The sequence below is a fragment of the Rhinatrema bivittatum genome, chromosome 1, assembly GCF_901001135.1.
Source record: "Rhinatrema bivittatum chromosome 1, aRhiBiv1.1, whole genome shotgun sequence".
Lineage (NCBI taxonomy): Eukaryota > Metazoa > Chordata > Amphibia > Gymnophiona > Rhinatrematidae > Rhinatrema > Rhinatrema bivittatum.
Window position 1 is genome coordinate 739,676,154 of NC_042615.1, and position 27,355 is coordinate 739,703,508.

The window sequence follows — 27,355 nt, forward strand, 5'->3', positions numbered from 1 at the left end:
TCTTTAGCCTCATATTACAGTTAATCATGTTTTTGAAGTTCTTTTGTCATCCCACCCTACTCTTTCCAGCCACTCAGCTTGACCCTGCCCATAGATTTGTCAGCAAGAGTGACAATTTTCACATCCCAGTTTCAGGATAGATCTATTACAAATGACAGCTCTTGAAGTGTGGGCAGTCAGCTCCAGTTGTGTGTGAGGCAGTTTGACATTGTTCCAGCCATGATTGCTCCCAGGGGTTCAGGGGAATCTAAAGATAATTTCATAAAGGGTTTTTAAAAATTGCTTTATGATGTAACAGTTTGTTGGCACAGGGTGAGTCCTTTTAACTTGCTCTGAAAAAATGCATACTATACAGATTTCTTTTAAGACTGTGCATGCATCTATCAGATCTGACAATTTTTGCAAAATAGCTAATTGTCTCCTCTTTTTTTTCATTTTTAAAGCTGTTCCACCATGCCTGGATCCTTACCTGTGAATTGTGAAGCCAGCTGGCCTAAAGATGTTGGAATTGTTGCTCTGGAGGTTTACTTTCCATCACAGTATGTTGACCAAGCAGAGCTTGAGAAATTTGATGGTGTGGATGCTGGGAAATATACCATTGGTTTGGGTCAGTCGAAGATGGGCTTCTGCACAGACAGAGAAGATATCAATTCCCTGTGCCTAACTGTTGTCCAGAGACTAATAGAGAGAAATGGACTCTCCTATAACTGTATTGGGAGGTTAGAGGTTGGCACTGAGACCATCATTGACAAATCAAAATCTGTAAAGTCAGTCTTAATGCAGCTCTTCGAAGAGTCTGGAAATACAGATGTGGAGGGAATCGATACAACCAATGCGTGTTACGGAGGCACTGCTGCTCTTTTTAACGCTGTTAACTGGGTTGAATCCAGCTCTTGGGATGGTAACTCTTTTTCCTTTTTCTTTTATAGTGAAATGTGAAAAGAAGCAGCTTGCTGAAACAAGTATATTTTTGTACTCTTACTCTTTGAATTAACCATCATCTCCCCGACAAGAAAATTTTGACATGTAGAAATGAATAGTGTGGTGTTCAGCTGATTTTAGTTTGAAGGTCTATGTGCATGCAGAAATTTTATGTAATAGAGTGCACAGACACTGCTGATACTGGGGTGTGACTCTACCTCTGAGCATAGTCGTCATTTCTTCTCTGCTAGTGCAACTTCACTTTCTCCTGGTAGTCCTCACATATGGGTGACATCGGATGGAGCCCAGCAGGGAAAACTGAAGTCAAAATTTCTGGAACTTTGTCTTGGTTCACTGAGCATGCCTTAATCCATGCAGCCAAGCGGGGGTCCCTCTTCAGGCTCCCTTTTTTCTGCAGAGCTATTGCATTGCGGTATCAGTGCTCATGTTAATCTTGTAACATTTTGGAACACTTTCACCATTTTGTCATTGTGTATTGTGGTTTTTTTCCTGCTCATGGGTCCCTCTCGGTTCCCCCTTGCTTACAGGTAGGGTTTTCATTGGTTTGGTAAGTTTGTTTTTTGGTTTTTTTTTTCTTTCGATTCATTCCCCCATGGCAGTGGTGCTTCGGTGCCCACTGGCTTCAGTCGCCCACTGCCTTTGCTGTAGTTTTTCACCCCTTTAGTTCACTTTGCCATGGCCTCCTCAGATTTCCTTCTGTGCCCCCAGTGCCAGAGGACCATTTCCTTCATGGACCCTCACAAGGTGAGCATCCTCCTACCTGCATTGTATGACGATCGGGAGGATGCTGCATGTGTGACCAAATGACTTCTAAAGGACATTGTGCTCACCTCGACAAAATGGAGAAGCTTTTCGGGGCATGGAAGTCTGAGCCGTTGGCTTCGGCATCAGTGGCATCAACGCCAAAGGACCATGGAGACACACCGAACCATCTACATTGGCGGGGCCATGCGCTCCGTCGATGCTGTCAGCGGATAGAGGCGCCAGGGACCAGCCCCGTCGGTCTCTTCCAGGTCAAGGACATCGGGTTCACAGTCTTTCACCTTTGCACAGAGGGAAGCCAAGCAAGCATCGGCACCAGTCGACCTTGATGCATCTGCCAGGCTCGGGTTGGCGCCGGCTCTTGCTGCGATGCCCCGGAAATGACCTCACAGTGAGGAGTGTCTATCCTCTATCGATGCTGGGTGGAGCCTTCCCAGGCTTTCTCCACCGGTCCAGGTGTCCCTCACTGATCCACCTCTAGATTCTGAGGAAGATTTGGCCCAACCTCCTACCTCCCAGTCCGTGTTGGCATTGGCAATTTTCGCGGAGGAGTTGGAGCACCGATTCCAGCTGAGGCATTGAGCCAGTAGTACAGACTGTATTGTTGTCTGGATTCTCTCTGCTGGAGAATCTCAATGTACTCATTGGGGTGTTCATGACCCAGCTGGTGCCAGTTCCCGGGGTACTATCGATGCTTGGCGGGGCACCAATGCCTCCCACAACTGATGTGGCAGTTAGCACGGTAGCTCCGAGGTGGAAGCCTGCGGCCTGTAGTCCCCCATCCAGCTTTGCCAGGTCTGGCACCAGTGCCATCGGTGCCTAGACCCCTGGATGAAGGTTGAGCACCTAGGGCCCCATTCCCTATGGATTATAGTGGTGGGATGACACCACAAATCCTCCTCAAAGGACTTGGAGGGTCTCCCCTCAGAGCCTTCTCCTCCAGAGAAGCGAAGGAGGTCTCTCTCTGAGGACCTAACCTTCACAGGCTTTGTGCGGCAATGGCAGAAGCCATCCAGTTTCAGTTAATGACAGAGGAGGACTCCTAAAGAGATCGTGGCGGTCCCAGTGCATGAGATCTTTAAGGAGTTGCTGTTGAGGATTTGGTAGCATCCCCTACAGTTCCTCCTGTTGACAGGAAGGCAGACATAGTTTACCTCATCCAACAGGCTACCAGATTCAACAAGTGCTAGCTGGCATACCAATCAGTAGTGGTCGAATCCGCTCTCAAGAAGGCCAAGCATTCTCGGACCCATGCCTCAGCGCTTCCAGGGAAAGATTGCTGGACGCCCTTGGGTGGAAGGTTTTTCAGGAGGCTATATGCTCAATGCCCACATTGCAGCCTACCAGCTCTACATGAGCCAGTACTCTTGCAACCTCTGGAAGCAGGTGTAGGAGGCAGCCGAGCAGCTACCTCAACAGCAGCAAGACACCTTCCTGTCGCTTGTGCGTCAGGGCCTGGAGTGTGGGAAACATAAGGTGCGTGCCACCTACAATGTTTTCGAGATGGCAGCGAGAGTCTACAGCGGGAATCAGTGCCCGCAGAATGGCATGGCTGCAGGCCTTGAATCTCCAACTGGAGATACAGGAAAGACTCGCTGACCTGCCATGTACAGGAGAGAATCTCTTCAGAGGTAAGGTGAGGGATGCGGTGGCCGAGTTGTGGGATCACTATGCGACCATCCAACAACTCTCTGCTAGCACTACAGACGCACCCTCTTCATCCAAGAGGTTGGCGAGGTACAGCCCGAGGAAGTCTTTCTGCCACCAGAGGAAATACTATCCTCCGGCCCCTAAATTCAAATCCCAGAAGGTGAGCCATTTTGAAAAGGGTCTTCTGTATGCATATCCTCCTCTCCCTCTGGTCACAAAGAATCTCCTGAAGGTCTGAGAGGACCGGGGGACCATAATCCTCATAGCCCCCCATTAACCAAGACAGGTCTGGTTCCCATTCCTATGGGAGTTGTCTTTCTAGGAACCGATCAGTCTGGGGACTTCCCCAGATCTCATCACTCAAGATCAGGGAAGGCTGTGGCACCCCAACCTCCAGGCCCTGTCATTCACAGCCTGCATGTTGAGAAGCTGATCCTGCAGCCGCTTGATCTTTCTGAATATGTGTCTTGGGTCCTGGTAGCTTCTCGAAAACCTTCCACTAGGATATCCTACGGACTAATGTGGAGGAAGTTTTCTGTGTGGTGTGAGCAAACCTAGATCCTTTCTCCTGCTCCACATACAAATAGCTTGACTACCATCTGCACCTATCAGAGGCTGTCTTAAAAGCCAACTCTATTAGGGTTCACTTGAGTGCTATTGGAGCATACCACAAAGGTGTAGATGGTGCGCCCATCTCTGTACAGCCCATAGTTGTACGCTTCATAGGGGGTCTGCTTCAATTGAAGCTTCTCCTAAGGCTTCCCACTGTATCTTGGGACTTCAACGTGGTGCTCGCTCAGCTGATGAAAACTCCTCCTTTTGAGCTGATGGGCACCTGTGACCTGAAGTACCTGACCTGGAAGGTCATATTTTTAGTGGCGGTCACTTCAGTGTGCAGGGTCAGCAAGCTCCAGTCCTTAATGACTTATCCACCTTATATCAAGTTTTATCATGACAGGGTAGTCTTGCATATGCACTCTTAAGTTCCTGCCTAAGGTGGTGAAGGATTTCCATCTTAATCAGTAAATCGTCCTGCCAACATTCTTTCCCAGGCCCCATTCGCACAAAGGTGAATGAGCACTGCACAGTTTGGATTGCAAGAGAACCTTAGCCTTCTACCTGGAGCGGACAGAAGCCCATAGACAGTCTACCCAACTTTTCATTTCTTTTGATAGGAATAGGTTGGGAATTGCTGGTCCCTGTACGTACCAGGATCAGTCCAGACAGTGGGTTATGTCCCCCGTCCAGCAGATGGAGTCAGACAAGGCTTCGGAGGGTGCTGGCATAAGTACGTGTGCACCCTCTACAGGAGCTCAGTATATCTCTGACTCCAGCAGATGAGAGTAGGGGAACCTGGAGCTTCCCCTTCTTGAAGGCTATCTTTCCTTCTTTTTTCTTTCTTGGTGTTTTCTAGGCTGGATCAAGCTTGCTGTTTAAAAAAAAACAAAAAAAAAACTAATTGCAGTGATACTGGTGGGAGGAGTGTCTAGGGGCTTGCAGGCAGGGCTGAATACAGTCTCTTCCATCCCCCCCCCCCCCCCTCCTTCTCTCTACCGTTCTGCCTCGGTCCTCCGGAACCTGTTTGAGATGTAGAACCCAACTTTCCCTACCTAGGCTGTTAACCAACATCACTGTGGTGGTTGTGCCCATTGGCACCTGGTTGATGCTTGTTCGTCCCCTTTTGTGTTGGGGAGTAGCCTGTAGCTAGGGATTCACCCATGTGTGACTACTACCATCCTGCTTGTCCTAGGAGAAAGCAGAGTTGCTTACCTGTAACAGGTGTTCTAGGACAGCGGGATGTTAGTTTCCACAAAACCCGCCTGCCACCCTGCGGAGTTGGGTTTCTCCTATAGTTTGTTTTATTTTTATCATGATTCTAAGTTACGAGACTGAAGAGAGACCCCGTTTGGCCGCATGGATTAGGGCATGCTGGGCATACTCAGTGTGCCTAGTCAAAGTTCCAGAAACTTTGACATAAGTTTTCTGTGCAGGGCTCCATCTGATGTCACCCTTGTATGAGGACTAATATCCTGCTGTCCTAGGAGAACACGTTACACGTGAGCAACTCTGCTGTACTTCTAACTTTACTGTCAGTTAAGCAAATACACAGTCAAAGATTTATCTTTTTGGATTGTTCCAGAAAACACTCTTGTAATGCTGTACTTTCTGAAAGTGACTGATATTTAGATACAATGCCTTTTATTTCCTTGGTCAGAATTTCATTGCCATCATCTGGCTTGCATGAGATATTTCTTTTAGTTCATAGCTCTTAATAGAGCTGAAGATGGCATAAATATTCACAGCCCAATCTAATACTTTCAGATTATAGAAGCTTTCACTAAATTAGCTTGTGGCAACCCTATTCACAGGATTAAAAGGTCACAACCAATTGCAGTCCTATAACTGTTGCCACCAGGATACAGAAAGAAAAAATGGCTGAATTAGCCCAAGTTTGAAACTTGTAAGCAATAGGACCAGTTGCAAATGCATCTAGCACTGCTGTTGACCATATGTGCATCTCTAATAAACATGTATAATGCAATTTTCCTTTTATTTAAAAAAAATCCTTTATTCCCTCATCTCATGCTTAAATCTGGGGTTTGAGCTGATAGAAGTTTAAAAAAAAAAAAAGCAAATTCTGTGGGTTTGGTGGGATTTTTTGTTCTGTTTTTATGACTACAGTAGTGAATTTAAGTATCCGTAGGGTAGGGGAAGGTGCTGGTTCAGAGAAGGGGGAATGAGGTTTGTATATATGTGGTGAAGCACTTGTTTTCTAATGACTAGAAGGGGCTAAAAATAAAAAAAATTAGTAAGAATCATTCATTGCCTTTGATTCTCCTTCCTAGGAAAGTTTCTAAAATGTGGACTAATTCTGGTTAGACTTCTAGATGTCATTTGAAAATACATTTCTGAGAATTTGTACAGCTATGTTTGCTCCAGACATGCTCCGAAGGCAGTGATTGCCCTGGAGCATGTCTGCAGTAAGATATGAGAGAATGTAATCATCATGAGGGTATTGCTTCTGGGAAACTGTAAATTCAAACCTTTGAATCAGAATATGACAGCAGGTAAAGACCAAATAGCACATGGAATTTGCCCATCTTCCCTGCCTTTTGTTTACCACAAACTACCTTTACTTTACTTTCCTGCAGTCCATGATGTGTTAAACCCCCATATGGTTTTTGCCTCCCACTCAGCAGCTGTGCATGTATCCACCACCCTTTTTTGTGAATTATTTTCTTGTGCAGGGATGGGCAAACTTCTTTCTTTTTTTTTTTTTTTGCTGGGGGGTACATTAGAAGTTATTGCAATGAGGGCTAGAGGATGAAGCCTGGTAGGGTGGGGTGGGTGCTCGACGCAGCAATCAAATTTCCCCCACTTGCTACAGGCATTTCAGTATCCAGCAGGCTTAAGTGACATCATTTTTAGCACCCAAGGAGCCCCTTTAATTGTGGATCCCAGCCTCCACCAAAATCAGCAAATCCTTCAACCCAATAGGTACAAGGTGTTTTCCCAGCTGTTACGAATGCAGGCCATAAGTAAGTATAAATAGCTGCAGACAAAAAGCTAGACTGGAAACCACTAAAAGCCAGACTCATATGAAGTGCAATAAATCAAACACAGAAATATCTTCATACGTCAAAGGAAGTCAAGAAATATAAATCAATCACAACAGTGAGGAAGCCACACTAATAAAAAGCAAATTTCAAAACAGATGACAAATAGAGCACCACCTAACAATTAAGAATAAGGATTTAAAAAAAACTTTACTTTAAACATTTTCCCCCAAATCAGCAGACATATCAAACACCCAATAATTAAAATTAATAAGGAGGATAAAATCCCCCCCCCCCCCCCCCTCCATACCTGGAAACGTTTCCTTTCCAGTCACCCTGAGTTTGTAGGCTTGGATTAGTAGGGGGAAGGAGAGGAGGGTACACACAAACTTCTTTTTTTTTTTTTTTTTTTGCTGGGGGGTACATTAGAAGTAGAAAATGTCCAAGAGGCGTGGTCATTGTTAAAAAAATACCATTCTAGAAGCACAGTCCAGATGTATTCCACACATTAAGAAAGGTGGAAAGAAGGCAAAACGATTACCGGCATGGTTAAAAGGGGAGGTGAAAGAAGCTATTTTAGCCAAAAGATCTTCATTCAAAAGTTGGAAGAAGGATCCAACAGAAGAAAATAGGATAAAGCATAGACATTGGCAAGTTAGATGTAAGACATTGATAAGACAGGCTAAGAGAGAGTTTGAAAAGAAGTTGGCTGTAGAGGCAAAAACTCACAGTAAAGACTTTTTAAAATATATCCGAAGCAGAAAGCCTGTGAGGGAGTCAGTTGGACCGTTAGATGATCGAGGGGTCAAAGGGGCACTTAGAGAAGATAAGGCCATCGCGGAAAGATTAAATGATTTCTTTGCTTCGGTGTTTACTGAAGAGGATGTTGGGGAGGTACCCGTAATGGAGAAGGTTTTCATGGGTAATGATTCAGATGGACTGAGTCAAATCACGGTGAACCTGGAAGATGTGGTAGGCCTGATTGACAAACTGAAGAGTAGTAAATCACCTGGACCGGATGGTATACACCCCAGAGTTCTGAAGGAACTAAAAAATGAAATTTCAGACCTATTAGTAAAAATTTGTAACTTATCATTAAAATCATCCATTGTACCTGAAGACTGGAGGATAGTAAATGTAACCCCAATATTTAAAAAGGGCTCCAGGGGCGATCCGGGAAACTACAGACCGGTTAGCCTGACTTCAGTGCCAGGAAAAATAGTGGAAAGTGTTCTAAACATCAAAATCACAGAACATATAGAAAGACATGGTTTAATGGAACAAAGTCAGCATGGCTTTACCCAGGGCAAGTCTTGCCTCACAAATCTGCTTCACTTTTTTGAAGGAGTTAATAAACATGTGGATAAAGGTGAACCGGTAGATATACCGTAGTATACTTGGATTTTCAGAAGGCGTTTGACAAAGTTCCTCATGAGAGGCTTCTAGGAAAAGTAAAAAGTCATGGGATAGTTGGCGATGTCCAGCAGGCTTAAGTGCCATCATTTTTAGCACCCAAGGAGCCCCTTCAATTGTGGATCCCAACCTCTACCAAAATCAGCAAATCCTTCAACCCAATAGGTACAAGGTGTTTTCCCAGCTGTTACGAATGCAGGCCATAAGTAAGTATAAATAGCTGCAGACAAAAAGCTAGACTGGAAACCACTAAAAGCCAGACTCATATGAAGTGCAATAAATCAAACACAGAAATATCTTCATACTTCAAAGGAAGTCAAGAAATATAAATCAATCACAACAGTGAGGAAGCCACACTAATAAAAAGCAAATTTCAAAACAGATGACAAATAGAGCACCACCTAACAATTAAGAATAAGGATTTTAAAAAAACTTTACTTTAAACATTTTCCCCCAAATCAGCAGACATATCAAACACCCAATAATTAAAATTAATAAGGAGGATAAAATCCCCCCCCCCCTCCTCCATACCTGGAAACGTTTCCTTTCCATTCACCCTGAGATTGTAGGCTTGGATTAGTAGGGGGAAGGAGAGGAGGGTACACACAAACTTCCTCCTTTTTTTTTTCTCTCTCATACACATACAATCATGCACTCTTCTATTCTTTCTTCTCACTCCTCTCTTCTACTTCCTCCTTTTCCCTTCCCTCTCACCTTCAGTCATTCATCCTTGTTCCTTCTGTCACTCACCCCTCACTTCCACTCACTTTTTCCTTGTTTTATTACTCTTCCCTCTGTCATACCCGTAACTCCCTCCCACTCACTCCCTTCATTTCCCTCCTCTCTCATTCCTCCCTTTCATTCTCACTCATTCATTAGCCCCTCCCTCCCAACTACCTACTCATTCCCTTCCCTGACACCGCCTCCTTCTGTCACTCATCCTCTCCTTTTCACTCATTCATGTCTCTTCCATTTCACTTGCTCACCAACCTCACCACTTTCCCTTCCCTCTGTCCCTTCCTTACCTCCCTATTACTCACCACTCTTCACAGCAGCACAGAGCCTCTCTTTGCTGATGGGGCGGAGAAACTCCGCTAGCGCAGACGCGCCAGGTGTCTGTTTGCACACTGACAACTGGGCTGCCTCCTTGCTGGCAGGGAGTGGAAATCCCGCCAATGCAGACGCACCAGGCCTCTCCTCACTGGTGGCGGGGTGGAAACCCTGCCAGCGCGCCAACGAATGGGGCCTCTCCTTGCCTTAAAACGCACCTTTGTTCTGATCTCCCTGCTTAAGCCTCATTATGGACAATAACTTAGCCTTTGATGGCAGGCAGGCAGGTCAGAGTATCGGCAGGCTGCACATAATGGAGAGTGTCCAGGCAATAGGTGGGCCACATTAAAAACTAAGGGCTGGATTTGACCCACAGGCTGTAGTTTGCACACCACTGTTCTCGTGTATATCCTTTTTCAGCCTCAGACTGGTCTCTTGTGAATTATTTCTCTCTTTCAGGTGTCCTGCTCATCTCTCCCCTTTAAAGTCTGTAAGGCTTCTGGGCCATGCTCTTTACTGCTTTGGTAGCCCTCCTCTGTGTTGCTTCCTTATGAAGATACAGCCTCCAGAACTGGAAACACTGTTCCAGATGAGATCCCACCATTGATTTGCACAAAGGCATTATTGCTTTATGTTGGAAGGGGCTTGTTTGTTATTTCTGGTTATACCTCTCGCTATGCACCCTAGCATTTCTTTGGCTTTGGCCAGTGCCTTATCGCACTGTTTTGCAACTTTGATCATCTGATTATGATTATCCCAAGATCCCTCGCCTCTTTAATGCACATCAGTATATCATCCCTCAGGAAGCAGAAAATTGGCCAGCCCCCCCCCAAGAAAGGGAAAGCAGAAACGAAACTGGAAGAAATACTTACGCTGAAACTTGTAATCTCTCTCTTTTTTTTTTGTTAATTCTTCTGTTTTACAGGACGGTATGCCCTAGTCGTTGCTGGAGATATAGCTGTATACGCTTCTGGTAGCGCACGACCAACAGGTGGAGCTGGTGCTGTGGCTATGTTAGTTGGTCCAAATGCAACGTTAATATTTGATAGAGGTTAGTTTCAAACTATAGTTACATAGCCAAGAACGTTTTAAAAATGAGAGGATTGACTGTGCTTGTCTAATTTATAACAGTTGTTGCTTTGTTGATCTCATGAAAATAAAATAGGATGGTTTTATGACGTGCTAGCGTCTTCATGCCCTATTTTCTTTATTTCTAGGACTACGTGGCACACACATGCAGCATGCCTATGACTTTTACAAGCCTAACATGGCTTCCGAATATCCTGTTGTTGATGGGAAACTGTCTATACAGTGCTACCTCAGTGCATTAGATCGCTGCTATTCCATTTATCGCAACAAAATCCATGCTCAGTGGCAAAAAGGTATGTTAAATCTTTTTTGATATAAGAACATCTGTTAAAAAAAAAATGAATCTGGCACCATGTTCTTATATGAATGCCCTCTTCAGCTCTTTAATGTACGTTTGAAAAAAACCAACATTAGTACATTCATGTAATAAACTTAAAATGTACTTGATGGACCACCTTCATGCTGCCGTGTGTGCTCCTAATCATCTAGAAGTACAGGAATATATTTAAAGGCATTTTGCAGTTGGCAAGAACTAGACGTAACCTTTCTGTTTCTAACTTGTTCGGAAGTAGAGCTCTGATTTGCATCTGGTGGGATTTTATTTTACTTTTTTTTTTTTTTTTTTTTTTGCCATCTGGTTGCAGTGATACGTTTTACTCTAATTGCCTTCTATGCTTTTACCACAGAAGCTGCATCTTTCATATGTGCTTAGGGAGTTTAGATCTTTTACAGTTACTTGATGTTGTACTGGTCTTTCAGCCCGTGCTTTTCAATGTATTTAATGATCTGGAAAGGAGTACTACGAGTGAGGTGAGCAGGTTTGCAGATTATACATGATTGTTCAGAGTGGTTAAATCACAGGCGGATTATGGTGAGTTGTGGGAGGACTTTGCGAGACTGGAGGATTAGGCATCAGGTGGCAGATGGAATTTGATGTTGACGGGTGCAGGCCAGGTGATGCATGTGGAGAAGAGTGACCCATGCTGTAGTTGCACGATGTTCGGTTCCATGTTGGGAGCTGCCACTCCCAGAAGGGGATCTAGGAGTGGAAAGTCCATTGGAGTCGTCAGCTTTGTGTGCTGTAGCAGTCAGGGGAGCAGACAGAGTGTTGGAGATTATTAAGAAGGGAATGGTGAATGAATCGGAGGATGGCACGGTGCCTCTGTATCGCTCCATGGTGAAACCGGACTTTGAGTACTGTGTGCAGTTCTGGTTCCCTTATCTCAAGGAAGATATGTTTGCGCTGGAGAGGGTGCATAAAGGGGCAACCAAAATGATAGAGGATGGAATGGCTCTCCTATGAGGAAAGGCTAAATAAGTTAGGGCTGTTCAACTTGGAGAGGAGACGGATGAGGGGGGATATGGTGGAGGTCTAGAATGTGAATGGGTTGCTTGCTCTTTCGGATGGTGGAGGGACTGGGGGTGGGGGGGGGGGCGGCACTCCATGAAGTTGGCAAGTAGCACATTTAAAGCTAGTTAGAAAAATTATTTTTCTCTCACTGCACAGTTGAGCTCTGGGGTTTGTTGTGAGTGGATGTGGATGGCACGGTTGGTGTAGCTGGGTTTGAGGAGGGTTTGGATAGGTTCTTGGAGGAGAAACCTGTTGACTTGGGGAATGGCTGCTGTTGCTGGCGTTTGGTAGCATGGGTTCCCTGTACGTACCCGGATCAGTCCAGACAGTGTGTTGAGCCTCCTGTCCAGCAGAGGGAGACAGAGGAAAAACTGAAAAGGTATCCTATATCAGAACAGTGCTCACCTGTGTCCCTTCAGTATTTCTCTGTCTCCCTTCAGAGGCAGGCAGTTGAATCTGCGGTTCCCTAGCTTTCTCTGTTTTCCACACTTTGGTGATTTCTTTCTTTTTCCTTCTGATTGTTTCCAGGATCAAGCAAGTATTGATTAATTTCTATATGTAAAAAAAAAAAAAAGAATTTGAAGGAAATCAAACTTCTTGTCTATGTGAGACAGCTCTGTCTCACAGCTCTTACAGGGTCCCAGGGGGGATTTTCCCCTTGAGGACTCAGCCTGGGACCCCTCTTCCCGGTGACCACTTGCCTGGCTTAAAGGGGTGATACTTGTGGTCCAGTCACTCCCCCTTTTTGCGCCTGCCTCAGGTTTTTAACACAGAGGCTCCCATTCCTCTGTTCATTTCTTTGGAAAAAAAAAAGACCATCGGGGGCACAGCTTACCCACGCTTTTCATTGCAGGCTCCAGCAAGGTAAGCAGCCGGGGAAGTGATTACTGGTGGTCCAGTCCCTCTCTTCACCTGTGTGTGTCTGAGCACTGTGTAAAAAAAAAAAAAAAAAAGGTTTTTTTTGAACATTTTTTCTTTTTTGGTCAGCTGCAATCCAGGACCCCTGCCCACCTGAATTGCCGTGTTTTTGGCCGATTTCTTCATGTTTTTTGAGCCGCTTCTCCCCCCTCCCACCATGCTGCGGCCATCCTGGTGTATAGCATGTGGAGAATCGGCTGTGCGACTTTCTAGGACTGGGATTTTCTCGAGGTGCCTTCCAGGGGGCGGGTGGGCAGCTCTTTTTCAGGATGTGCAGCAACAGCCAAGCCTCGTGGGGCTCAGAAACATCAGGCTCCGCAGGAGCTCAGAGCTGATCCTGCACTGAGGGAGAAAGGGGCGGCAGCCATCTTAAGCACAAGTGCTGCAGCTCAGGCAAGGGCTGTGGGGGAGGGGGGGCTTCCTCCAACATTGTATCCAGTCCCTGCAACTCCTGATGAGAATGCAGATCAGGATCAGGTTTTTTTTTACAAGAGGACCCTGCTTTTCCAGGAGATCAGGATGTTGATTCTGATTCCTTTTCTTTAGATTTTGTCCTACTTATGCATAAAGCCTTTTTGGCTTCCAGGTCTCTGCGAGGTGGTGCCTTGCCAGACAGACCTACGCAGGGACTCTCCCCCCCTCCCCAAGGTAGCCAAGCATGCCGATGTTCCCATGTCTCTAAGGGTTGCGAAGTTAAAAGGTGCAGTGGTTTCAGGAGGATCTGCCGCTCCGGACGTGCCAGGCAGTGCGGCTGCAGGTGCAGGAGCCTCTCCTCCCCCTCCTGTCGGGGGGGGGGGGGGGTGGGGGGCGCAGGGCATGGATGAAGAACAAGGGAAACAGGCTTCTTTGGAGGGTGATGTCCCTCAGGTGGTACGTCTGTTCAGAGGGAGGAGTTGGAACCCCTCATTCCTGCAGTCCTGGCGGAGCTCGGGGTTCGATCTCCAGTCTGTAGCAGTCTCATACAGCGGGCAAGCCTCAGGTGGGTTCAACAATTACTCAGCACCCAGGACCTCCCGTCTGCAGAGGTGGTACAGGCAGAAAGGCTGGAAGGCGCGATTGCGTATGGGGCTGATGCTCTCTATGATCTCCTCAGGGTGCAAGCCAGAGATATGGTCTCAGTGGTGTCAGCCAGGCGATTGGGCTGCAGACTCCTCTTCTAAATCACAGTTGGGCACTCTACCCTTCAAGGGTAAGTTACTTTTTGGCGAGGACCTGGACCAGCTTATCAAATCCTTGGGTAACAACAAGGTTCATAAGCTACCGGAGGACCGCCCCAAGCAGTCCAGATCCCCTTTTTTTTTTTTTTCCGTCACGCTCTCGTTTCCGGGGGCAGCACAGGTACAACAAGCCATGTGGAGCTTTTCAACGAAACACCCCCACTAGGTCTCCAGCATGGTCTCACTCCTTTCGGGGCAGACGGCCCTTCTGAGATGGTACTCATCAAAGCACCGCCGCAAAGTCCTCACAATGAGATACGGCCGGCCCATTCCTCCGTTCGACTTAGGTGGTCGGCTGTCCCTATTTCTCGAGGAATGAGCCAAAATTACTTCGGATCAGTGGGTCCTCGAAGTAATCGAAAGAGGCTATGCGTTAGAGTTTGCTCAGGATCTCCCGGACCTCTACTTGATCTCTCCCTGCGGAACTTGGAAGTGCTCAGCGGTGTGCCAGACTCTCGACAGGCTTCAAGCGCTCTGTGCCATAGTCCCGGTTCCCCTCCAGGAAAAGGGATCTGGCCAGTATTCCATCTACTTCGTCGTCCCCAAAAAGGACGGCTCCTTTCGACCGATCCTGGACCTCAAGAGAGTCAACAAGGCCCTCAAGGTTCCCCATTTTCGGATGGAGACCCTGAGGGCGGTCATAGTGACGGTTCATACAAGGGAGTTCCTTGCCTCTCTCGACTTGACGGAGGCCTACCTTCACATCCCGATCCGCCAGGAGCACCTTAGATTTCTTCTTCTCAACATCCTGGGACGACATTTTCAGTTTCGAGCACACCCATTTGGTCTCGCCACCGCGCCACACACATTTACCAACATCATGGTGGTAGTGGCGGCCTTCCTCCGGTGGGAGGGAGTCCTAGTCCACTCGTACCTGGACGACTGGCTCATTCCGGCAAAGTTGGAGGACCTGTGCGTTATAGCGTTCAACCGGGTCTTGTCGGTTCTCACCTCCCTCAGGTGGATAGTCAATTTCTCCAAGAGCAACCTCAAGCCCTCTCAGGTCCTCGAATTCTTGGGAGCACGCTTTTGACATTCATGTGGGCAAAGTTCTGTTACCCGAGGCCCGTGCACTCAAGCTCATGGGTGAAGTCCAACATCTATTATCTCTCACGGTCCCCACGGCCTGGGATTATCTCCAGGTTCTGGGCACTATGGTTTCAACTATAGATTTGGTTCCCTGGGCCTTTGCGCATATGCGTCCTTTGCAGAAAGCTTTGCTATCCCGCTGGAAGCCGGTCTCGGAGGAGTTTGACACCCTTACCACTTTCCGATGTTACCATCGACAGCATGCAGTGATGGCTCTCTCTCGCCCACCTGTTGAAGGGGATGCCCTTGCAGACACCTCAGTGGATTGTTGTGAAAACGGATGCCAGCCTCTCCAGCTAGGGAGTGGTGTGTCAGAATCAGTCTACCCAGGGACGATGGACCCCAATCCAGTCTCAGTGGCATATCAATCGCCTGGAGACCCGAGCGGTCCATCTGGCTCTCAAGACTTTTCTGCCCTTGATCCATCGCAAAGCTGTGCGAGTCCTCTCCGACAAATCCAACACGGTAGCTTACATCAATCGCCAGGGGGGCACCAGGAGTCGTCCGGTTGCCCTGGAAGCCAGCAAGCTGCTAGCCTGGGTGGAGCGCCATCTGGAACGGCTAGCGGCCTCCCACATTGCGGGGAAGGAGAACAATTCAGCCGACTTCCTGAGTCGTCAGCATCTAGACCCTGGAGAGTGGGAGTGGCCTGGAGAGGCGATGGATTTGATTGTGCACAAGTGGGGGGGTCCCTCACTTAGACCTGATGACTACTCTGAGCATTGCAAAGGCCCCCAGATTCTTCAGCCGCAGAAGGGAGCACTGTTCAGAAGGAGTGGTGGATGCACTGGTCCTACCCTGGCCTCACGATGTCCTCCTTTACGTGTTCCCACCTTGGCCTCTGGTGGGAAAGGTACTCAGAAGAATAGAACTCCACAGGGGGCCGGTTGTCCTCGTGGCGCTGGAGTGGCTTCTGAGACCGTGGTTTGCGGATCTGGTGAACTTCACTACGGACGGTCCTCTCCGCCTTGGCCATCTGCCAAACCTGCTCTGATAGGGTTCAGTATTTTTCGATCAGGTGGATTGCTTTTGTCTAGCGGCCTGGCTTTTGAGTGGTGGAGACTAAGGAAGAAGGGTTATAAGGAGGTTATCTCCACTCTGTTGCGGGCCCATAAGACTTCTACCTCTCTGGCTTATATTCGGGTATGGAGAGTGTTTGAGACTATGTGCGCTGAGTCTGGAGTTCCAGCACATAAGGCTTCGGTGTCCCAGATTCTCTCCTTCCTGCAGAATGGTCTTTCCAAAGGTTTGTCTTTCAATTCCTTGTGGGTACAGGTTTTGGCGCTCTGTTCCCTCCTTGGGTGGGTCGATGGTTACGCGTTGGCTACCCATCCGGATGTCATTCGGTTCCTCAGGGGGGGCTAAGCACTTGAACCCGCCTGTCCAGGCTATTTGTCCGTCGTGGAGCCTTGATTTGGTTCTCCACGTTCTTTGTGAGGCGCCCTTCAAACCCCTTCGGCAAGCCACACTTAAATATCTGACCTTTAAGACTGTCTTTCTGGTCTCTATTTCCTCAGCCAGGAGAGTGTCTGAGCTCCAAGCCCTGTCTTGTAGGAAGCCTTTTCTTCGCTTTTCTGATTCAAGTGTTTCCCTCCAAACAGTCCCATCCATGGGGATAAAGGTGAACCGGTAGATATAGTATTCTTGGATTTTCAGAAGGTGTTTGACAAAGTTCCTCATGAGAGGCTTCTAGGAAAAGTAAAAAGTCATAGCTGGCGATGTCCTTTCATGGATTGCAAACTGGCTAAAAGACAGGAAACAGAGAGTAGGATTAAATGGACAATTTTCTCAGTGGAAGGGAGTGGACAGTGGAGTGCCTCAGGGATCTGTATTGGGACCCTTACTTTTCAATATATTTTATAAATGATCTGGAAAGAAATACGACGAGTGAGATATTCAAATTTGCAGATGACACAAAATTGTTCAGAGTAGTTAAATCACAAGCAGATTGTGATAAATTGCAGGAAGACCTTGTGAGACTGGAAAATTGGGCATCCAAATGGCAGATGAAATTTAATGTGGATAAGTGCAAGGTGATGCATATAGGGAAAAATAACCCATGCTATAATTACACAATGTTGGATTCCATATTTAGGTGCTACAACCCAAGAAAGAGATCTAGGTGTCATAGTGGATAACACATTGAAATCGTCGGTTCAGTGTGCTGCGGCAGTCAAAAAAGCAAACAGAATGTTGGGAATTATTAGAAAGGGAACGGTGAATAAAACGGAAAATGTCATAATGCCTCTGTATCGCTCCATGGTGAGACCGCACCTTGAATACTGTGTACAATTCTGGTCGCTGCATCTCAAAAAAGATATAATTGCGATGGAGAAGGTACAGAGAAGGGCTACCAAAATAAGGGGAATGGAACAACTCCCCTATGAGGAAAGACTAAAGAGGTTAGGACTTTTCAGCTTGGAGAAGAGACGACTGAGGGGGGGATATGATAGAGGTGTTTAAAATCATGAGAGGTCTAGAACGGGTAGATGTGAATCGGTTATTTACTCTTTCGGATAGTAGAAAGACTAGGGGGCACTCCATGAAGTTAGCATGGGGCACATTTAAAACTAATCGGAGAAAGTTCTTTTTTACTCGACGCATAATTAAACTCTGGAATTTGTTGCCAGAGGATGTGGTTAGTGCAGTTAGTATAGCTGTGTTTAAAAAAGGATTGGATAAGTTCTTGGAGGAGAAGTCCATTACCTGCTATTAAGTTCACTTAGAGAATAGCCACTGCCATTAGCAATGGTAACATGGAATAGACTTATTTTTTGGGTACCTGCCAGGTTCTTATGGCCTGGATTGGCCACTGTTGGAAAGAGGATGCTGGGCTTGATGGACCCTTGGTCTGACCCAGTATGGCATTTTCTTATGTTCCTGCCAAAGGTTGTCCTTTCATGTAAATCAGTCAGTGGAGCTCCCTGCTTTTTCTCCAGAGGACATTGCGAACACGCCTGGCGCAGATCTACTGCGCCTTGATGTGAAGAGGGTCCTACTGCAATATTTGCAGGTGACGAATGATTTTAGAGTCCCTGATCATCTCTTTGTCTTATGGAGCAGGCTGAGTAAGGGGAATAAGGCTTCTAAAGCTACTATCACTCGCTGGGTAAAAGAGGCGATTGCGTCGGCGTATATTTGTCAGGGCCGGTTGGTTCCGGAGGGCTTAAAAGCTCACTCTTTACGTTCACAGGCTACCTCTTGGGCGGAGAGTCGGTCAGTCTCGCCGCAAGAAATCTGCAGGGCAGCTACTTGGAAATCCCTACATAACTTTGCGCGTCATTATCGTGTCGATGTTCAGGCGCCAGTCTTTGGCTCTTTCGGCAGACAGGTACTTTGAGCAGGACTGTCTCGGTCCCACCCTGTTTAGGGAAGCTTTGATACATCTCACTGTCTGGACTGATCCGGGTACGTACAGGGAAAGGAAAATTGGTTCTTACCTGCACATTTTCATTCCTGTAGTACCACTGATCAGTCCAGACTCCCGCCCTGACTACATCTACGTTGTTACATCTGCTCGGAGTTTCTCTTTCACAGGTTCTTTTTGGGATTCTCTACTTCCTATTTGAGCTTTAAGACACTGGAAGTTCATCTGAATTGTAAGGCACCGGAGGTATCTGCTATATATTGATAACTGTGTAAGAGCATTTTTCATACATGTTTGAATTTCTTGTTTCATTTTGGTAGTTACAGTTGTTTACTTGCTTGATCTTATCCTGGTTCTCTATGCTATTTTGGCTGCTTTGATATCGATTATACTGAAGGGACACAGGTTGAACACTGTCCTGATATAGGATACCTTTTCAGTTTTTCTCTGTCTCCCTCTGCTGGACAGGAGGCTCAACCCATTGTCTGGACTGATCCGTGGTACTACAGGAATGAAAATTAGCAGGTAAGAACCAATTTTCCTATCTGCTTGGTGTTCGGGTACTTGCCAAGTATTTGTAACCTGGATTGGCCATTGTTTGGAGGCAGGATGCTAGGCTTGATAGACCCTTGGTCTGACCCAGTATGGCATTCTTATATTCAGTAGCACCATTTTTAGTGTCTTGAGCAGTACTGGACTGCTTTGACATGGATGAATTCTGTGTGGACAAAGTGGTGATCCATTCTCCCATCTCTTTGCCATGCTTCAGAAAGCATGGATTTATTTATTTAACGAGTTTTATATACCGTCATTTTTCTTACATCACCTTGCCAGGATTTTACAATATTTGTAAGTGGTGAGAACGTGTGCACAATTCTACTTAAGGAATTTTTTTGTATAGCAGTTCAGTTTCATTATGAGCAATGTAGGAGACTAAAGAACTATGCATTACTACTACGATGTCATCAATCCTTGTGAACACTACTTTGTCGCAGATTAATACTTTAGCAGATCATGATACTGCACTGTAGTCAGTCAGATTTCTTCCTAAGTAGAAGTCATTTTGTGGTCTTGTATAACTTGGACACTTTGTTTTGCAGAGGGAGGTGATAACCATTTTACCTTGAATGACTTTGGCTTCATGATCTTTCATTCTCCATACTGTAAACTGGTACAGAAATCTTTGGCCCGTTTGCTGCTGAATGACTTTCTTGGTGACCCAAGTCCCAACACGGAGAGTGGGACATATGCCGGCTTGGAAGCTTTCAGGTTAGAGCAAATTTGCTAACTTGCTTAATTCTTCATTTTGCTTTAAAGCACAGTGTATTAGTACAGAAAGAAGTAATCTATAATGTGAACTTTCTTTATAAACTGCCTAATCCCAGCCTGTTGCTGTGCAGAGGGGGAGAGGGATGCCATCAGCAAAACCTCATGATTGTTCTGAAAGCCAGCATATTATGAGTAGTTTGAAAACAATCCTTGCTACTGGCTAATATTATAACTCTGATTTCTAAACAGGAACACCCTAGAGGAAAGCAGGATAGAGAAGAAGTGATAGAGAGATTTAAATATCTCCAATGGTTTCTGTGTGCATAGGAGGTGGGCCTCTTTCAAAAGAAAGGAGACTCTCTAGAATGAGGGGTCATGGGATGAGGGTGGAAGGGGTAGACTTAGGATTAATCTAGTGAAATATTTTTTCACAGAGGGTAATAAATGCTTGGAACAGCCTCCGAATGGAATTGGAGACCAGGACAGTATCTGAATTCAAGAAAGCATGTGATCAAATAGGTGACTTGTGGAACAAAATAGCACAGCATGAAACTTTGAAGACAACTGTAGTGATCTGTTTACAATTCTTGATAGTCAAATGCAAAAGAATCTTCTGTGTACATAATTGTCATTAAGTGAAAACTAAAGAGCACTATCTGCCTCTTCTCAGGAGCAGAGTGGTATCTCCTCAACAAGCTGGTATGTCCAGAGAAGCTGCTAAAGAGTTGAATCTATTTGTCTGGCAGCAGTAAGGCATTGTTAGCAAAGTAACACAGAGAGAGGAACCGCATAGCGTATAGCTTGCTCAGTCATTCCTGGCCCCACAATTTATCTGTCTTCCTTCTTCAAGCAGTAGCATATTCTGCTTGGAAACAAATGTTCTTTTGATCAAGTACTGTGAAAAAGGGTCTTGTTTGCCTGAAACACATGTTGGGGTGGGGGGGGGGGGGAGTTAAGGATAGCCATTTTTATCTGTTAAACGTTTGTCACACATGTAAACATGGATTATTTTCTGTATAATAGGCTTCCTCTTAAAGTCTGAATTATCTGATGTAATGTGTACACAATTTACATGCATATTTCACGTGTTTCAGTTTAATGCTCTGCTTCATTGTTCCCTAATTCACTTTGTTGAGACCATGCCCAGCTGTTATCTGTATGGACTCTGAATGCCAGGTGGGAAGGAGTGAGCTGCCCAACATGGCAACTATAAGAGCATTTCACCTTTCTTGGAGCGTAGTAAGTTAACTTTTTTTTATTTTTGCATTTTGTTATAGGGACGTGAAACTGGAAAATACCTACTTTGATAGAGATGTTGAAAAAGCCTTTATGAAGGCAAGCGCTGAGCTCTTTACTCAGAAGACCAAAGCTTCCTTGCTTATTTCCAACCAGAATGGAAATATGTACACACCTTCTGTGTACGGCTGTCTGGCTTCTCTTCTTGCACAGTAAGTCTTTCAGGTTAGGTTCCTTAAATAATGCACCTAAGTTTATTACTGAAATAGAAGTCTTTCCTGTAACACGAAGGGTAGAAATCACAGCAAGTGTCCTGGCAAACCAGTGACCACTGCAAACTAAAAAGTCAAAACTACCACCTGGACATTTTATTGTTCTTCAGCTGAAGAGTACACACTTTGTACTTCCAGTTCTAGAGCAGAATTTTTTTTTTCATTTGCAACCTTGTCCATAAAATCATCCCAATAACACAACCCATAAAACATCCTTCTCCTTTTCCTCTTCCTCTGACTTGAGCTTGATGGTAATGAGTTACTGCTGCCAGACATCTCTCCCTCCCACAGGTTTTATGATTTATTATATTTTTTTTAACCTGCCATAGGCTCCTGCTGCCAAACCCTGACCAGACTGGTTTTTGGCCCTTGAGCACCAGAGTTGATCACACTTGTCGTATTGTATAATAATTGCATATTCCTTGTACGTACCTAGATCAGTCCAGACTCCTGAGTTTTGCCTCCCTTCCAGCAGAAGGAGACAGAGAAAATTTTGCAGTCACCACTTCTTAACCCGGTGTGCTACCTGCAGCTCCTCAGTATTTTTCTGTCTCCAGCAGATGGAGGAGGTTCAAAACCTGCAGTAAATAGTTTCCTCCAAATTTTTATTTTTTTTTTTAAATTCCCTCCCAGGAGGTTGGCAGGTCCTGGTGGGACCATCTGTCCTGGTTTTAGAGGAGGACGAGCAGGGGTTGGGGACCCTTAAATGCTCACAGATACACACTGATCCACGCCAGGGGTAACAACTGGTGGCCCAGTTTCCTCACTTTCAGGAGCCTGAAGAGAAGCCTCTTCCACCCTTCAGATAAGCTCTCAGATAGCTTTCCTTTTTGTTTCCTGGTTTGTAGTTTAAAAACAGAAAAAAAAAAAAGATTCTTTGGCCAGCTCTCCTGTGGTGATATCAAATGGTCTCTCCCCCCGTTCAGAATTCCTGAGATGATTTCCATGGTCCCTCAGATGAGTGCCTTGGTCTGGTAGCTGGTATTTTAGCCAGCGAGGACTTAACTGTTTAATAGCTGAAAGGCAGCAGGTTCAGGAAGCCGAGAGTGGCGGTGATGGCATATGCCCTTTCCCCCCGCAGCCGGAGACTGTCTCTGTACTCAGCCAGTTAATGCTGAGCTTTAGGTAAGTTTAAAAAAAAAAAAGGCAGAGACTTTTTTTGTGTAGGGCCTCCTCCTTCCCCTGGTCTCCGTGCTCGGCGTGCCGTTCCGATGTTCATCCCACTCCGTGGGAGGTTAAGGGACGTGGACAGCCTGGCAGATTGAGCAGCCTCTGTAGGCTAGGCCCCACTCTAAGGTTTTTTCACTGTGTGCCGCATGGTAAGCATCAATGACTTTTCGCACGCTTTCTGTGTTAGGCTGCCCTCTTCAGGGTCATCAGTTCAGCTTGTGCATCCAGGCTGGGCATCCAGTTTTTGGATGCCTAGTTGGGCTTCTGTTGTGTGTCCAAATTAAGCAGCACCGTAGTGGCTTTCCTGCTTACCTGTGCTCACAGTTTGGGCGTTTGCTGTGCACTTAGGGGTAGATTTTAAAAGAAGCGCATGCAGCCTACATATCCGCGCACTACCCAGCACACGCATATGTACACCCGATTTTATAACTTGCGCGCGCAAGTTATAAAATCAGGGGTCGGCGCGCACAAGGGGGTGCACAATTGTGCACCTTGCACGCGCCAAGTCCGCTCCGAGCCGCGCTGCCTTCCCCCATTCCCTCCCAGACTGCTCTGAAATCGGAACGGCCTCGGAGGGAATTTTCCTACCCACCCCACCCTCCGTCCCCTTCCCCTACCTCCCCCGCCCTTTCCCCCATACCTTTGATGACCTTTTTTTTTTGTTTTTGTTTCAAAACTTACTTCAGCCCTGGAGCTGAAGTAAGTTGCGCACGCTGACCCAGCAGCCATGCAGAGACCTCTGGCCACGCCCCTCCCTGCCCCTTTTGTAAAGTCCTGGGCCTTTTTAAAATAGGCCCGGTGCACGTAAGGCCGGTTACACGTGTAACCTTTTGAAAATCCGGCCTTTAATTTTTTGTAGCGCCTGTCCTTGAGGGCGTTTACGTATTGGACGCCTAAAGAAAAAAAACAAACAGCTGGATGTAAGTCTTCAGTTGCCGCTTAGCATGCTGTCGGCCTAATGGTTCCTATTCCTAAGAAGTCTAAGCACCTTTCCCTTTGCGTTGCCTATCATGTTCCGGCATCTCAGCCTGGAGTGCCCACTAACTTGTACCAGAGCTGTTTGGAAGCTCAAGGAGAATTATCTTCCTCTGATTTCACTAAGCCTGGTCCTTCCCAGCCAGATGTAGGTCTGGGTAAAGACGCATCAGGTAGGGCGCCTGATATTGGAGCTCCCCTAACTGATTCCTCAGCAGGGACCACATCTCAAAAAAGATATAATTGCGGGAGGTGGAGAAGAGAGGAGGACTCGCCTTTATCGCCTATATTACCTGAGAACTTTTACCTGTGGTGAGGAACGAGGGGAGACGAGCTCTCTGGCCCCCCTCGACGGAACAACTACTTCCCCGCCTTCTTTCTGACGTCATTCAGGGGCGACTGGCTAGACGTTAAAAGCCAGCCCCCTGCGGTGCTTGCCGGCGCGTCGCCAAAGCCGCGCGCTCCAAAGGGGTGCACGGCTTTGCGGGAATATTCAACAAATAAATTACATCAAGAGTGAAGCGATCCGGAATAGTAATCATGAGTAACTTTATTAATTAGTCTATCCTCTGTACCTAAGCCTCCATCCAGGAAAGAAAATTTGACGTAAGAGAGTGATTGAAGAGGTCTGTTGACTTTATACGAATGCCTCATACAAAAAGGAAGGCTAAAATAAGGGAAATGATAGCTTCATCTCCCTTGACTGAGCCTTCTCAATTACAAATTTCAGACTTCTTCACTCCAACACATGATGTTGTATCCGGGTTGAAGGCTATTGAGGAGTCAGACATAGAGCGGATGTCTGCTCTTCCAGCTGAGACATCATTGAACCCCGGATTTCCGAGTACCCCTCCTCCACCTCTGTCTACTTCTATGGACTTGTCAAGTTCAGCTGTAGTGCAGGGGGATATGAGAGGAGAGGACCTTGCTGAAGAGGGAAATGGGGAAACAAGAGAGAACCTGGGGATGTCTCCACATTTGGAAAATCCAGCCCAAATTACCATGGAATCTCTCTGGGCGGCTATTATGTCTTTAGAGTTCGCTATTTTTAATTTAACTAAAATTACAATGGACTCTAAATTGAAAGTTTTGAATATTGAGACTTCTATTTCTAATGTGGATAAGGATAATGAACAGATGAAAGTTAGAATTGATAAATTAGAAATTTGTCATCAGAAATTTACTAAGTCAGAAATTCTTTATGACAAGAGGTTAGAATTTATTGAAAATTCATTGAAATATCAGAACCTCAGAATCTTAAATTTTCCTAGACATACTTTAGTAACACCACAAGATATGTTTAAAGAATATTTGAGTCATATATTGAAAATACCACAGCAGGCCTTGCCTGCCTTTTCTAAAATATATTATGTTGCAACTAAAGAAAATACAGCAAATAGCAAACCAGGAGAATCTCCATTAAACTTAACAGCTCTAATCGAAGCTACACCTGAGGATAAAATATCCTTGAGGGCTACATTGCATGTGTCTCTTGTTTTTGCTGCAAAAAGGGATACAGTATTTCACCTTTACATGAGGAATCGACATGATCTTTTTCATGGAGAAAAAATCTGGATATATTCAGATCTCTCTAGAGCAACGCAAATTAGAAGGAAAAAAATTTTGGTGATTAAAAAAGAAGTAGAGAGTAAAGGTGGTAAAATGATCATTAAATTCCCATGCAGATGCGAATTAACGTATCTTGATCAGAAATATGTTTTCTTTGAAATCTCACAGTTACGAACTTTTCTTGATTCCCAAACCCAAATGTCTTCAGCTAGTGGATCAGAGCAATAGTATTGAAAAAGTCATGTGTTCTCTTTAAATTCAATTGTTCATATTGCCTTTATCCGCCTAGTATAATTCTTTTCTCTTTCCTGGAAATTACCTCTGTTTTAAATACAGATTTTATTTTTTTCTAGATATCAATTTCTTTATGAACTATAAATTTGCTGTATTTAATTTCATGATCAGTTTCTTGATTGTATAAATAAAATTGCATAAATAAAACATTAAAAAAAAAAGATATAATTGCGATGGAGAAGGTACAGAGAAGGGCTACCAAAATGATAAGGGGAATGGAACAGCTCCCCTATGAGGAAAGACTAGAGGTTAGGACTTTTCAGCTTGGAGAAGAGACGGCTGAGGGGGGGATATGATAGAGATGTTTAAAATTATGAGAGGTCTAGAACGGGTAGCTGTGAATCGGTTATTTACTCTTTCGGATAATAGAAAGACTAGGGGGCACTCCATGAAGTTAGCATGGGGCACATTTAAAACTAATCGGAGAACGTTCTTTTTTACTCAACGCACAATTAAACTCTGGAATTTGTTGCCAGAGGATGTGGTTAGTGCAGTTAGTATAGCTGTGTTCAAAAAAGGATTGGATAAGTTCTTGGAGGAGAAGTCCATTACCTGCTATTAAGTTCACTTAGAGAATAGCCACTGCCATTAGCAATGGTAACATAGAATAGACTTAGTTTTTGGGTACTTGCCAGGTTCTTATGGCCTGGATTGGCCACTGTTGGAAACAGGATGCTGGGCTTGATGGACCCTTGGTCTGACCCAGTATGGCATTTTCTTATGTTCTAATGTATGGGTGCCCCAGAGGCTGACTTCAAAGGAGGCTGGGTTTTGGAAGACCTGTATCCTCTGGATCCAGTGGTGAGAGAATGTTTACGTTTTCCGAAGTTGGATGCACTTGTATGTGCAGTCTCCAAGCGGACAACTATCCCCATAGAAGGAGGAGTGGCCTTGAAAGATGTACATGATAGGAGGGTTGAAACTATCCTTAAGCAGGCATTTGAAGCAGTGGCAGTGATTTTGCAAATAACGTCTTGTTGTTCCTGGTGGCTCGCTCTTGTTTACTTCTCTCTCAAGGGGTTGATAACTCTGGGGTGAATTCCAGGGCAGTTATGGAGCTAGTGGCCATCTTCTTGGCAGATGCAGGCAGCGATTTGATCCACATCTCAGCCCAAGGGGTAGCTTCGGTAATAGCGGCCAGGCATCAGTTATGGCTGAGAAATTGGTCAGCTGATGCGATCTCCAAGGCTAAGTTCATAAAATTGCCCTTTAAAGGCTCAGTCTTGTTTGGGAGCAAGTTGGAGAAACTGGCAAGTAAGTGGGGCAAATCACCATTTCCTCGATTATCAGATGATGAGAAGCAGATGCCACTCTCTCCTCTAGCATGAGAGGTCGTGTTATGGGGTCCAAGCATTTTCGACCCTATAGAGGAGCGACCTGTCAGAGGACTCTGCCTTTTGGTATATCTCAGTCCTTTCATCCCAGACAGCCTAGGTGGGACGCGGGCTTGGGTATTTGAACTTCCCGAGCCTCCCAATGAAGGTTTGCCGACCCACCCCCAGGAGCAGGAGATAGGGGGATGTCTTTCTTCTATTGGAGGTGGGTCTAGATCACATCGGATCAATGGGCCCTGGAGGTGATATGAGAAAAGTATGCACTGGAATTGAGCAGTGTTCCTCGGGACGTGTTCATGGTCTTTCCCTGCAGAAGAAGCAGACAGGCTGAAAGGAATTCATTGGCAAGACTCCTCAGTCCGAGGGCTGTGATTATGGTGACCACATCTCAAGAAAATACGGGGTGATATTCAATTTATTTCATTGTGACCAAGAAAGAGATCATTTCGTCCCATCAAGGATTTCAAAGGTGTCAACTGTCATCTGCAGGTGACACATTTTCACACGGAGACCTTGTGCTCAGTGATAATGGCTGTGTAGTCAGAATTTCTGACCTCTTTGGACCTGTCTGGGGTGTATCTTCACACTCCCATTCGTCTAGAGCATCAACGCTTTCTGCGTTTCGCAGTTCTGGAATGCCATTATCTGTTTCAGTACTGCCTTTTGGTCTGGCCCCTGCTCTCAGGACCTTTTCCAACGTAATGGTAGTAGTTGCGGCAGAATTGAGAGAGGATGGGATCCAGTGGGAGCACGGAGAGGAGAGGATCACCTTGCTGGTGGCTGAAAGGAATCAGTAAGTTGTTTTTTGTTTTTTTTTTTTTTTTTTGGGGG

The 27,355-nt window shown here is 45.7% G+C and overlaps 1 protein-coding gene across 7 annotated transcripts in view; it reads left to right on the forward strand.

Annotated features, from left to right (window-relative positions):
• HMGCS1 (3-hydroxy-3-methylglutaryl-CoA synthase 1) overlaps positions 1-27,355 on the forward strand; it is a 92,669-nt gene that overhangs the window by 34,486 nt on the left and 30,828 nt on the right. For all 7 annotated transcript variants that reach the window (XM_029577890.1, XM_029577851.1, XM_029577872.1 and 4 more), the window contains exons 2-6: positions 444-901; positions 10,300-10,425; positions 10,592-10,756; positions 19,506-19,674; positions 20,952-21,122. In XM_029577890.1, the coding sequence (XP_029433750.1) occupies positions 454-901; positions 10,300-10,425; positions 10,592-10,756; positions 19,506-19,674; positions 20,952-21,122 (1,079 nt within the window). In that variant the 5' untranslated portion in view covers positions 444-453. The remainder of the gene's footprint in view (positions 1-443; positions 902-10,299; positions 10,426-10,591; positions 10,757-19,505; positions 19,675-20,951; positions 21,123-27,355) is intronic.